General features: G+C 46.2%; 1 protein-coding gene across 2 annotated transcripts in view; it reads left to right on the top strand.

The window, feature by feature from the left end:
* The window catches only part of ADGRA1 (adhesion G protein-coupled receptor A1), a 679,465-nt gene that overhangs the window by 520,557 nt on the left and 144,598 nt on the right, over nucleotides 1–14,310 (top strand). For both annotated transcript variants that reach the window (XM_029061334.2, XM_029061335.2), the window contains exons 13-14: nucleotides 10,585–10,792; nucleotides 11,596–11,804. In XM_029061334.2, the coding sequence (XP_028917167.1) occupies nucleotides 10,585–10,792; nucleotides 11,596–11,804 (417 nt within the window). The remainder of the gene's footprint in view (nucleotides 1–10,584; nucleotides 10,793–11,595; nucleotides 11,805–14,310) is intronic.

The raw sequence follows: 14,310 nt of genomic DNA, 5'->3' as shown, positions 1-14,310 counted from the left end.
GGGATTAGAAGGATGGAATAGGAGGGAGTAGGATTTAATCCCCGTTTTACAAATGCGGTAACTGAGGCACAGTCAGTCAGTGGTATTTATTGAGCACTTACTGTGTACAGAGCACTGTCCTAAGCATTTGGGAGAGATTCCACAGCAGATAAGTGGCAGAGCCAGATCCATGCTCTTTTCACTAGGCCACACTGCTTCTGCAGACCACATTCCAGAAGCTCATTGTTCACGATCTGGTCTTGGCATTTGAGCTCTAGCCCGGAAATGTTGCTCACGGAGCTGCTCGAAGAGCGAGATGTGGCATCTCTTCTCTACAGTACTAGAGAAGCCTAGATATCAGAAAAACAGCGTGGTCTAGTGGCTAGAGCCCGGGCCTGGGGGTCGAAGGACCTGGGTTCTCATCTGGCCTCCGCCACTTGTCTGCTGTGTGACCTGGGGGCAAGTCACTTCACTACTCTGTGTCTCAGTTCCTCGTTCCTAAAACGGGGATTAAGACTGTGAGCTCCATGAGGGACAGGGATGGTGTCCAACCTGATTATCTTGTATCTACCCCAGTGGTTAGTGTAATGGCTGGCACACAGTAAGCGCTTAAGAAATACCATTAAGAAAAAAGTTACAGCTCTGTAGATCTTTAGTTTTTTTTCCTGGAAGCTGATTCCACACTGCCACTACCCATTAGTTGCCCATCTCCCAGAGGATGTACTGGCCTTCTCGATTCTGTTTTTCTTGTCTATCACTGCATCTTAGGGAAGAGTGACAAACTCAAAATTACATCTGAGTTAACACAAAAACTCTGCAGCTGATTTTGCCTTTACTAAAACTCACCTGTGCTGGGTAGCAGAGGCCTGGGAGAGAATAGAAGGCGGAGACTCAAGTCTTGGCGGAAGGAGGCGATGGGAAACCACTTCCGAATTTTTACCAAGAAAGCTCCGTGGCTATACTGCCAGAACGATCGTAGATGGAGAGTCGAGCATCCTGGAAGAGATATGTCCATGGAGTTTCCACTGGTCGGGGGCGACTCGACGGCATCAGATAAGACAAATTTACTTTACCTGCTCTGTGTAGCCTTGAGGAGTGGGTTGTCTAAGAGGGCAGACATCAGGCTCAGGGATTTGAATTGGTCTTGGAGTCAGAATTTATGCCCCGCTCAATCTCTGATATCGATGCTGGGCCTGAGTCAGGGTTGTTGAATTTTAGTCAGTCAGTCAGTAGGTAAATCGTATTTATTGAGGACGTAAAGTGTGCAGAGCAGTGTATTAACTGCTTAGGAGAGTACAACAATAATAATTACGATATTTGTTAAGTGTTTACTGAGTGCCGAGCACTGTACTGCACTCTACTAAGTGCTGGGGTGGGCACAAGCAAATTGGGTTGCAAATTGAGTACCCAGTTGTTTAGATAATAATAATGTTGGTATTTGTTAAGCGCTTACTATGTGCAGAGAACTGTTTTAAGCGCTGGGGTAGACACAAGGGAATCAGGTTGTCCCACGTGGGTGCCACTCTCCATGCATCAGGTCCAACAGTCTAATACAAGTCCCCATTGTGCAGATGAGGGAACAGAGGCACAAAAATAATGAGTGACTTGCCCAAGGTCACTCAGCAGACAAGTGGCAAGGCTGGGATTAACAATAATAATAATAATGTTGGTATTTGTTAAGCACTTACCATGTGCCAAGCACTGTTCCAAGCACTGGAGTAATAATAATAATAATAATGTTGGTATTTGTTAAGCTCTTACTGTGTGCAGAGCACTGTTCTAAGAGCTGGGGGAGATAGAGGGTCATCAGGTTGTCCCACCTGGGGCTCACAGTCTTCATCCCAATTTGACAGATGAGGTCACTGAGGCACAGAGAGGTTAAGTGACTCGCCCACAGTCACACAGCTGACAAGTGGCAGAGTGGGGATTCGAACCCATGACCTCTGACTCCCAAGCCCGGGCTCTTTCGACTGAGCCACGCTGCTAAGGTAATGAGGTTGTCCCACATGGAGTTCACAGTCTTAATCCCCATTTTACAGATGAGGTAACTGAGGCACAGAGAAGTCAATAATGTTGGTATTTGTTAAGCGCTTACTATGTGCAGAGCACTGTTCTAAGCACTGGGGTAGACATAGGGGAATCAGGTTGTCCCACGTGGGGCTCACCGTCTTAATCCCCATTTTACAGATGAGGGAACCGAGGCACAGAGAAGTTAAGTGACTCGCCCAGAGTCACACAGCTGACAAGTGGCAGAGCTGGGATTCGAACCCATAACCTCTGACTCCCAAGCCCGGGCTCTTTCCACTGAGCCACGCTGCTAAGGTAATGAGGTTGTCCCACATGGAGCTCACAGTCTTAATCCCCATTTTACAGATGAGGTAACTGAGGCACAGAGAAGTCAAGTGACTTGCCCATGGTCACACAGCTGACAAGCGGCAGAAAGGGATTAGAACCCAGGTCTTCTGAATCCCCGGTCTGTGCCCTTTCTGCTAGGCTACATTGCTTCTTTGATTTCCTTGATTTTCTTTAGATTCGTAGACGGTGTCTAATGCCTGGCTGATGTGATAAAGTGTTTTACAATTGTTTGCATGTCTTCTGGAGTGTGTGTCTCTCAGGCAGAGCCATCTGCATCCAGCGATTCTTGAATGACTGTCTCTGGGATTTTGGATGATACTTTAATTTCCCTGCGTTGGAAGATTTTCCCAGAGGAGAGGAAGTGTATTCCTACACCTGCTTCCAGGGCTCTTGTTGCATCCTCTAGCAGGGCTGCGCAGAATAATATTGGCTAGATGAATGAGCTAATGGGGTCTGTGCTCTCAATCAATCGTATATTTATTGATTACTTACTGTGTGCAGAGCACTGTACTAAGCACTTGGAAAAGTACAGGATAACTGAGTTGGTAGACACGTTCCCTGCCCACAGCAAGGCCACTCCAGTGCCCAGGACACTTCCCGAGAGTTGTTTGTGAAAATGTATCATTCTTTTAGGCTACTGAGTTGGAATTTTAGTGGAGTTTCAGGCCACTTGGTTCATCAGTGCTTCCTTTGTGAGGTACTTTAGGTACTTGTCTATTTTTTCTCAAGGGTACATTGTAATAATGATAACTGTGGTATTTATTAAGGCGTTAATAATAATAATAATTCTATTTAAGAACTTAGTGCATTCTGAACATTGGGGTAAATAAAAAGTGTGGTATTTCTTAAGTACTTACTTTGTTCTTCGCACCGGGGCAAATACAAGATAATCAATCAATGGTATCTATTGAGATCTTACCATGAGCCGAGCATTGTACTAAGCACTAGGAAGCAGCGTGACTCAGTGGAAAAGAGCCTGGGCTTGGGAGTCAGAGGTCATGGGTTCGAATCCCGGCTCTGCCACTTGTCAGCTGACTGTGGGCAAGTCACTTCACTTCTCTGGGCCTCGGTTCCTTCATCTGTAAAATGGGGATGAAGATTGTGAGCCCCACGTGGGACAATCTGATTACCCTGTATCTACCCGTGGCTGAGTGGAAAAGAGCCCGGGCTTGGGAGTCAGAGGTCATGGGTTGGAATCCCGGCTCTGCCACTTGTCAGCTGACTGTGGCCAAGTCATTTCACTTCTCTGGGCCTCAGTTCCCTCATCTGTAAAATGGGGATGAAGATTGTGAGCCCCACGTGGGACAACCTGATGACCCTGTATCTACTCCAGCGCTTAGAACAGCGCTCGGCACATAGTAAGCCCTTAACAAATACCAACATTATTAGTCTTGTCTTACGCTGTCAAGTCGTCTCCAATGCATAGCAACTGCAAGGACACGTCTCTCCCAGAGCGCCCCACCTCCTTCTTGCAGTTTCTCTCATAGTGTATCCATAGTTTTCTTGGGAAAAATCCAGAAGTGGTTTACCACTGCCTCCTTCTGCGCAGTCAACTTGAATCTCTGCCCTTGACTCTCTCCCGGGCCGCTGCTGCCCAGCACAGGTGAGTTTTGACTTGTAGCCGATGGCCTGCCACTAGCTAGCCACTGGCCAAGCTAAAAAAGGAATGGACAGGCCTCTGCTTCACTCTCCCTCCCGTAGCCGAGACTGGTAGAGGACTGGAGACTCTCCAGGTGCGGTCCTGAAAGGGGCTGAGTGCTAAGGAGGAGTACGATACTATAGAGTAAGCGGACATGTTCTCTGCCCACAAGTTCCCTGCCCACAGTGAACTTACACCCTACCATACCCCTAAAAAAAAACACCACAGAACCCTAAAATGCTCCTCTACCAAGACCAAAATCCAACAAATGCACCCCCAAAGCGAATAAATGTAATTTTTCTGTTAAAAGGACTTCCCGCTACAGTATATGGGAAATAGTGTAAATATGTCATGAACCAGGCCCTCATCTTAGCTTCTGGCCCATGAGAGTGTTAAAGATGCCCAATAAAGTACAGTCATTTCTGCTGTAATGTGATAGTTGCGGTCTCGAAGAACCTCGGCTTACAGCGCGGCTCGATGGAAAGAGCCCGGGCTTGGGAGTCCGGGGTCTTGGGTTCGAATCCTGGCTCTGCCACTTGTCAGCTGTGTGACTTTGGGCAAGTCACTTAACTTCTCTGTGCCTGTTACCTCATCTGGAAAATGGGGATTAAGACTGTGAGCCCCACGTGGGGCAACCTGATTACCTTATATCTATCCAGTGCTTAGAACAGTGCTTGGCACATAGTAAGTGCTTAAATACCAAAAAAAATATTTCCCCCGTTTAGACTGTGAGCCGGTTATTGGGCAGGGATTGTCTCTATCTGTTGCCAAATTGTACATTCCAAGCGCTTAGAACAGTGCTCTGCACATAGCAAGCGCTCAATAAATATGAATGAATACAAGGGGAGACAATATAAATAAGTAATTTATAATATATAATTTAAAGATATGTACATAAGGGCTGCGAGATTGAGGGTGGGGCATATATCAAATGCCCCAATTCCCACATGAGTCAGGCAGTCAATCTTATTTATTGAGTGCTTTCCGTGTGAAGAGCACTGTACTGTTCAAAGCACTGGGGTAGATACCAGTTAATCAGGCTGGACACGGTTTCTGTCTCACATGAGGCTCACAGTCTAAGAAGGAGGGAGTGGGATTTAATCCCCATTTTACAGATGAGATAACTGAGGCACAGAGAAGTTAAGTGACTTGCCCAAAGTCACACAGCAGACACATGCTTGGGAGAATACAGTAGAACAATATAACCGACACATTCCCTGCCCACCACGAGCTTAGAGTCCAGACAGGGGAGAAACTCTGGGAGGAGATACATGTAATCAGATTAGATAAAGTCCTAATTTTCCGTAATTTGCTTCCAGTTTGTATCATAAGCACTGGGGAAAAAAGCTGTGCAAAATTTTACAAAAATATTTTACACTCTTTTCAATCCAGGAAATCTGTAAATTCAGGCACTGATGTAATTTACATGGGCTAAAAAAGTCTTGTCATTTTCACCACTACATGAGAGGCTGGCATTTCACAGTGATGAAATGATGAAAATTAAAATGTATTTTGCTTTCTAATGGTTAATTAATCCACACTCCATCCCCGTGAGTGAGATGGCTCTTAGGAGCCTTCTTTTACAGCTGAGAAAACAGGAGCTGGGCTGAACGAGTGCCTCCTTCAAGAGCCAGCGGCAATCGGCCGATGACAAAGATGGGATTTGGTTTCCCCTCCCCGACCCCCTCACCTGGCTCCTAATCCTGTCCTCGGATCACCAGACCGTGCCACTCCGATCACCGTGATCGGGAGATATCACTTGGAAAGGAATCGTTTTAGGGAAAACGTTCACCGCTTTTTCAACAAAATGTCTCTCGTCTATAAATAAGCCTCAAACGCTTTCCCCAAAGCAGGATGCACAGGGAGCTGAGTTTCTCATTCAGTCGTATGTATTGAGCACTTACTGTGTGCAGAGCACTGTACTAAATGCTTGGGAAAGTACAACACAGCAGTAAAGACAGACGATCCCTGCCCACAACGAGCTCCAAGTGGGGGGTGGGGGGTATTGGTGGAGCATTTAGTGGAAGGAGCACGGGTCTGGGAGACAAAGGATCTGGGTTCTAATCCCGGCTCCATCCTTTGCTGTTGGATGACCTCATGCAGATTAAGCATTCATTCATTCAATTCGGTTGTATTTATTGAGCACTTACTGCATGCGGAGCACTGTACTAAGCACGTGGGAGAGTACAATACAACAATAGGTGGATACATTCCCCTCCCACAATTAGCTTACAATCAGTCAATCGATCGTCTTTATTGAGTGCTTAACTGTGTGCAAAGCACCTCACTAAACAGTTGGGATAGTACAGCGAAACAGAGAAGGTAGACCCATTCCCTGCCCCTGAAGAGCTTACAGTCTAGAGGGGAGACAGATATTAAAATAAATTACAGATAAGGCATAAGTCTAAAGGGGAAGACAGACATTAAAATAAATTACAGCTATTTACAATAAACGTTGGGTGCTCTGCACAGTAAACACTCAATAATTGCCGTCGATTGATAAAAACTGATGGAATTGAGCCCTGCAAAACTTTGCAGCAGCCCAAGGGTCAGATGGAAAAGAGATTGAGACTTGAAGGAGAAATGCCGAATAACAAATGTGGTATTTGTTAAAGGCTTATCACGGGCCAAGAGCCCATTGTTGGGTAGGGATTGTCTCTACCGGTTGCCAAATTGTACTTTAATAATAATAATGTTGGTATTTGTTAAGCGCTTACTATGTGCAGAGCACTGTTCTAAGCACTGGGGGAGATAGGAGGAGATACAGAGTCATCAGGTTGTCCCACGTGAGGCTCACAGTTAATCCCCATTTTACAGATGAGGGAACTGAGGCACAGAGAAGTGAAGTGACTTGCCCACAGTCACACAGCTGACAAGTGGCAGAGCCAGGATTCAAACCCATGAACTCTGACTCCCAAGCCCGGGCTCTTTCCACTGAGCCACGCTGCTTCTCTATCCAAGTGCTTAGTCCAGTGCTGTGCACACAGTAAGCACTCAATAAATGCGATTGAATGAATGAATGAATGAACTAAGCACTGTGGTAGATTCAAGAAAATCACGTGCCACATGGCATTCACAGTTAAAGTAGGGAAGAAAGCAGGTATTAAATCCCCATTTCGTAGTTGAGGCAAAGAGAAGTGTAATGACTTGCCCAAGATCACGCAGCAGGTAAACAACAGAACCAGAATTACAACGCAGGTCCTCTGAGTCCCAGACCCATGCTCTTTCCACTTGGCCGTGTTGCTTCCCGATAATAATAATACTAATAATAGTGGTATTTGTTAAGCACTTACTATTTTCCAAGCACTGTTCTAAGCGCTGGGGTAGATACAAGGTAAAAGGTTGTCCCATGTGGGGCTCACAGTCTACATCCCCATTTTGCAGATGAGGTCACTGAGGCCCAGAGAAGTGAAGTGACTTGTCCAAAGTCAAACAGCTGACAAGCGGCAGAGCCAAGATTAGAACCCACGACCTCTGCCTCCAAAGCCCGGGCTCTTTCCACTGAGCCACGCTGCTTCTCTATGTATGGAGAAGAATGAGGGGAAGCTAAGTTGTAAGAGAGGTACCCAGTTCACCACTGAACGAGAGGATGGAGAGAATGACTACTCAGTGAAAACTGATATTGCAATGTGTCCATTTTCTGCTCACCAGAGATGGAGCCGAGAGAGGGGAATACACATCATTGGTTTTTTAGTTCCTATTCTAGGCGACAATCTGTTCAAGTGGGCAAGTATATCGACTTGTTTGTTTTAGATCCTCGTTGGCTCGTTAACGTAAAAGGTTCTTTGACTGTTACGACTGTCCGTGCTCTTGCAAGAGTTGTTTTGAGGGTTCCATCCTGGCTCTGTCAGGCCCTCATTCCGTCAATTGATCGGTCTATCAGTGTTATTTACCGAGCAACTGCTGTATGCTAAGCACTGTGCTAAAATCATGGTATTTGTTAAGTGCCTACTACATGCCAAGCACTGTTCTAAGCACTGGGGTAGATGCAAGGTGATGAGGTGGGACGCAGTCCCCGTCCCACATGGGGCTCACGGTCTTAATCCCCATTTTACAGATGAGGAAACCGAGGCACAGAGAAGCGAAGTGACTTACCCGAGGTCACGCAGGAGGCAAGTGGCGGAGCCGGGATTAGAACCCAGGTCCTTCTGACTTCCAGACCTTCGCTCTATCCACTAGGCCTCACTGCTTCACTAAGAGCTTGGCACAGGACTTTAGCAAGATCCACATTTCCTGCCTTCGACAAGCTTAGAAAATAATGAGGAAGAGAGATAGAAGTGATTTACAAAGAGTGAAAGCTGGAGGAACAGCAAGCTTCCTTCCCATAGGGCCCTGTAGGGCAGAAGACAGTTGATATTCTCATATTTAGAAGATCTGGGGTCTAATCCCTGTCCTGCCATTTGCCTGCCTGTGACTTCGGGCAATTAAATTAGCTTATCCATACCTCATCTGTAAAATGGGTGCAAAACTCAGGCCCCTGAAACAAACTGAGATATCTATCCTCAGTATTTTCCCTGCTTTCAGTTATTTTACTTTCCATCTGAAGTGTATTAAAGCAGCAGTTACTATAAGCATAGTTTCCTCGTAGGGTATATATATATATATAGATAAAGAAAACAATCTTGAACAGGATATTATATTCTCTATTCAATACCGGTGTAAATGTAATATACAGCACCGAGTTTTCTTTATATATCCCACATGAGCAAAACGTGTTTTCGTACTCTTGAACGACCGTTCGTGAAGTTCTGTAGGTGGCAAGTAAAGTATGGAAAAGCTGGGCAAATAATGTGTAAGGAAACTATACGTTGACTTTGTTTTCTGAAAGTCTGAAAAGGCGGCAGTTTATTTGGGGTATTTTTTAAGCACATAATAATAATGATAGTAATGGTATTTGTTAAATGCTTACTGTGTGCCAAGCCTGTATATGCCAAGTCCCACATAGGGCTCAGAGTCTTAATCCCCATTTCAAAGATGAGAGAACTGTGGCACAGAGAAGTTAAGTGACTTGCCCAAGATCACACGGCAGACAATAATGTTGTTATTTGTTAAGTGTTTACTATGTGCAGAGCACTGTTCTAAGCGGTGGGGTAGATACAGGGTAATCAGGTTGTCCCATGTGGGGCTCACAGTCTTAATCCCCATTTTACAGATGAGGGAACTGAGGCACAGAGAAGTTCATTCAGTCGTATTTATTGAGTGCTTACTGGGTACAAAGCACTGTACTAAGCCCTTAGAGTTAAGTGACTTGCCCAAGGTCACTCAGCAGCAAACAAGTGGTGGAGCTGGGATTAGAACCCAGGTTTTTATGACTCCCAAGACTTTGCTTTTATCCAGTAAACCACGCTACTTCTCATTGCTTATCCACTGAATACGTGGGGATAGGCAAATTGTGCCCCAGCTGTTAATATCGTATCCTGAGCATAAACATCCAGATAGTTCTACATGTGTATGCTGGGCACATTTCTGTAGAATCTGAAAATTATAATCCCCCTATAAGAGTTAAGACATAAGTAAACAGTCTGATAGAAATGCATTTTTCCATATTTTGGCACTTGGAAAACAGAATGTTCAGTATTGAACATTCTGATTTTGATTTATTTAAAAAAACACAAAACTTTTATTCTTGCTTCCGTCCTTTCCCTTGTGCTTGGCTCACTTCTGCCTCCTTCCTTGGGATTACCTTGTGTAGTTTTTCGGTCTCAATGAGAAATTACGTTTCTGCGGGCAAATGACGATCCGGATCTGGGAAATATCTGTGCTAGGCTCGATTTTTCTGAATGAACTGAAGAAAATGCATATATGGATCATGTTGCCACCCTGCTGATTGACTAGTGGGATTAAACAGCTTTTATTCACTGTTGCGATCACTGCTTTGCTCTAGCATGTTTCTACTTTAATATATTTTTCATGCCACAAACATTAAAATTTTCAAGTGTTGGAGTGCTGGAACAAGGGAGGAAGAAAAATGCCCTAAAATAAATTTTCTCCTTTTCTGTGTATCTGTGTATAAATGAGGTTGACAATGGATGGAATGTGTGTGTGTGTGTGCACGTGTATAAATACAAATATATATATATATATATTTTAGATAATAAAGTGATCTCCATACACACACACAAATATAAGTATATATACTTAGATGATAAAAGTGGTCTCCATACTCTTCAAGCTCCTTTTCCGAGCAATATCTCAGGGATAGTTGTCGGATTCTGTTGGAAGTGAAGGAGAAAAACCCGGTCGGGGTTGTCTCTTTAAATCCGATCTGCAGTGTCGCTGGACCCTCTAGCCGGCCTGGTAAGAACCATTATCACCTCTGCAGCAGGGAGCTTGACCATACAGACTGGAACATGCCATCAAAACGTTTTGCCTTTTAATATGCACCGAGCCGATCCTATCCCCATGGTAACAGCTCCTGTTTCTTTGGTTGCTTCCAGCCTCTCGGAAAAGGGAGACGGGCGTTCATTCCTCACGTCGGAGTTTTAAACACCCCGAAAGCAACCCTGTTGAGATTTGCATTTGAAATCTCTCTCTCTCTCTCTCTCTCTCTCTCTCTCTCTCCCTTTCCCCCCTCCCTCTCCCCACCCCCTTCTCCCTCTCTCATCGTACAGAATACTGTAGCTGTCGCTTCAGTTCATTCAGCACAGCCCGTCTTCTCTCAGTCTCCGGTCTGGCAATCTGTTGATAACTCCAGTTGCCGGCTACAATTCATCGTCTTTCGCAATGGCAAACTCTTTCCCAGCACGGGGAACTCGTCCAACCTTGCGGATCACGGACGGCGGAGGACGGTCACCACACCGGCGGTCTTTGCTAAAATAGGTGAGAAGTTATCCTGCGTTCTCTCCTCTCGTCTAGAGCCGCCGGGTATTTGATTCTGTAGAGGATGGAGAGAGGGGATGTCGCCTAGGGACTCATCCCCTCCCCAGCCTGATTAACCTAAGTGTGCTTAACACGTACCTGGGTCGTTTCCTCGGAACCCACTCGGGACATCAGGGAGAGGCGACTAACCGTATTTAGAATGTAGAGTAGATGTAACTTTAAGCCGACGGCCTTAAAGCCACGACAGATTCGACCGACGGGGTGAGGTGTTCGCCTTCAGAGTAAATGCTGAAATAGCTAAGGTTCTCGTGGGGATCTAGTCCCTTTCACCAGCAGACTGTTTGCCGGGTGTATTTGAAGTTTATCTGTTTTTTTTTTTTCCGTCCAAGTGGATGACGCTTAAAGGGGACTATTCCCGGATACGTTTCCGATCACTCTAATTTCATTTTAAGATTGGGGATCGGTGGCGGGGAGGAAATTTAGCGAGTCCTCCGAGCAGGGTGTTTCTTGGTTGCCGGTGTTTCCTGAGAAACGGAGACCTTGTTGCAGGTGCTAAAGGGAATGTCACCCAAGTAGTCACTCTCCGACTCGCTCTCCCTCAGCCCGGGTCACCGCGTCGGTCGGCCGCTTCGACGGGCTGCGATGAATTCTCCCACCAACCCGGGACGGGGCAAACTTCGGGGGGATTCGATGCTCTCCCTCCCGCGGCGTTGCGATTCCGACCGGCCGGCCGGTGCCACCGGCGGCCAGGCTGACGGTCGCCCTGCTCCCGGGTGCCTGATTCGGTCTGTTGCTTTTTTCAGATGGGTGCAGCTCCGGAAACCTCACCAGCCTGCTCACCGTAGGACTGAGGCACTTTGCCCAGGGCACGGATCCCATCGTAGCCTTTTGGGACTTTGACCTTCGCGGTGGACATGGAGGCTGGCGCGGAGAAGGGTGCCACATAATTAGCTCCGCGGGCGATAGCACCACCGTTCAGTGTACACACTTCGGTAACTTTGCAGTGCTCATGGTGAGTAGTATATGACTTGGCAAAAATACTTCTCGCTTTTCCGCTTACCCTTCTACCCCGCGGGCGTCCACCTCGCGCCGAGTGGCTCTTTAGGTCCTCCGCGAGACGGTGTTCGGCCGAGTCACTTATTTAACGGGCAGCGGGTGTCCAAGCCGGGCGGTAGGCTAAGTGTGATTGATGGGAAGCGGGCCCGATGAGAAATGACAGTTGGTTCGATCCCATGAGGTGCCAGTTCAATCAAAGGGCCGTCTCTCGAAGACGGTTATCGTTTCAGAGACGTTCAGGTACTTGGGGGCTTTTGACGTCGTCTCTCTCCGAAAGGTTGTCTGATTTTGTTCCTGCCTCGCTCTCGTGTTGATCATACTAATTAGTTCCAGGCGTACCGCAATGTTGAATCATTTAATAAATCGAGGGGAAATAACAGCACCTCTAACGCTCCGCCGAATCGGGACACTTGAGTCTTGGCAGAATTGCGGGAGCTTGAATCCGGGGATCGATGACAATATCCTTTCGGACTAAATCGTTGTTCGTGAGGACAGAATCTCTCCGGATTTGTGCTCACACCTAAGGCAGCTCCTCTCTCTCTACTGAGGCACACTTGCCGTTCGTGTTGCAGACGTGAACTCCCCTCCTTGTCGGAAAGTTGTCTAAGTCGGGGCTGGATCGGTGGGCTGCTTGGAAAGGAAGAGCAGAGAAAACCGAATACGAAGGGTGCCGGGACCCGTAGGGCTGACTGATGTTTTCTTTATTCCCCTTGAGAATAAAGATGAGATGATTGCGAAGGCTACGGGCATGCCCCTGCCTCTGACTTTGTGTCCTAAAGACTCGCACGTCCTTGTGTGTTAAATGCTGCCTGTTGGCATAAAAAAAAAGGTTTAGAGTGGAGTAAACAATGCATTGTGTGTGTCTGTGTGTGTGTTCGTAAAGGACAGCAAACTGAGGCGACAGAGGAATTGAGAACGGTGTGCAGAGAATTCCAATCTTCCTGCCGTCAGATGGAGCTCAGATGTCACCCAGTCATTGCACAAGGCTGTGGCAACGAGTAGTAAAATGCAGATATTATCCTTTACTTTGTAAGAATCGATTAGCCTGTGTCCCTTCTCTTTTTTTTGGTTACATCCTGAGTGGCCAATTGAGGGAGATGTTTTTGCCCAAATGAAGTGTCTCACAATGTTTCAACCCAGTTCAGAATGAAATGATATCGAATGCACTTTACTTTTCAACCCCACCCCAGTCCATGCCTGTGCGTACACACAAACGCAAACTCCAGTTATTTGTCCTAGAACACAGGTCTTTTTCAAGGAGCGGAGAGAGTATTGCCAGTGACATGTCTTTCCAATGTTTAGGCAAACACCTGTTGACTTTGCAGGTACCACACCCAACATGGCTGTCTCCTTCTGCAACCTTGTCATCTCTATTCACTCTTTGGGTTTTTTTCCCTGAAACTTACATATTGGCGCAAAGGTGATCCATCATCATCAAGGCTTTAGCTTCAGCTTCCTTTTCAAGAATTACATCCCGAGGAGTGATCATCGCAGTTTGTTTTTCTTTTATTCACGGCCCCTAAACCGCAGGGGTTTGGAGGTTTTCTGGGACATTTCTCTGAGAGGGACCGGGGTGTAAGTGGAAAATATCATATTAACTGTGGTTTGATACATCCCGCTTTCCCGTCTTTGCCTTTCCCGTCTACAGGGGTCCCAGAGAAAAACTGTATCCTGAGTGTTCTACGGAACTTTTCTCCAGTCTCCCCCTCTAGACTGTAAGCTCGCTGAGGGTAGGGAATGTTCATTCATTCATTCATTCGTATTTTATTGAGCGCTTACTATGTGCAGAGCACTGTACTAAGCGCTTGGAATGTACAAATAGGTAACAGATAGAGACAGTCCCCGCCCTTTGACGGGCTTACGGTCTAATCGGGGGAGACGGACAGACAAGAACGATAGCAATAAATAGAATCAAGGGGATGAACATCTCATTAAAAAAATAGCAAATAAACAGCATCAAGGCGATGTACATTTCATTAACAAAATAAATAGGGTAATTCATCCATTCAGTAGTATTTATTGAGCACATACTATGTGCAGAGGACTGTACTAAGCACTTGGAATGTACAATTCGGCAACAGAATGTGGTTGTTTGTTAGTCTAGTGCACTCTCCCAAGAGCTTTGTACAGTGCTCTGCACACAGTAAGTGCTCAATAAATAACACTGACTGAATGAGTGAGTGTGATGGGACAACTGCCTTCACGTGATCCAGGGAGGGTTGCAGAGAAGAGATAGATGTAAGAAGTCCAAGATCGAACATACGCCCTGGCAAGGAAAAAGCCCATTGCCGTTCTGTCTCTTCATTCCTAAAAGTCACTGATTTTGGACAGAGTCATATTTGCCCCGAATACTGGACACCTGTTGACTTTAGTTCGAGTATAAGGATGCTTCATCCTTCCAATCTGAAGCGCAAAAGCTACATCAAATGTATCTAGCTGCCCTTCGTATGTGAAGGAGATGC

This window comes from Ornithorhynchus anatinus, chromosome 3 (assembly GCF_004115215.2).
Source record: "Ornithorhynchus anatinus isolate Pmale09 chromosome 3, mOrnAna1.pri.v4, whole genome shotgun sequence".
Classification (NCBI taxonomy): domain Eukaryota; kingdom Metazoa; phylum Chordata; class Mammalia; order Monotremata; family Ornithorhynchidae; genus Ornithorhynchus; species Ornithorhynchus anatinus.
Note: the sequence above shows the minus strand (reverse complement) of the source record. Positions and strands in the feature narration are given on the sequence as shown.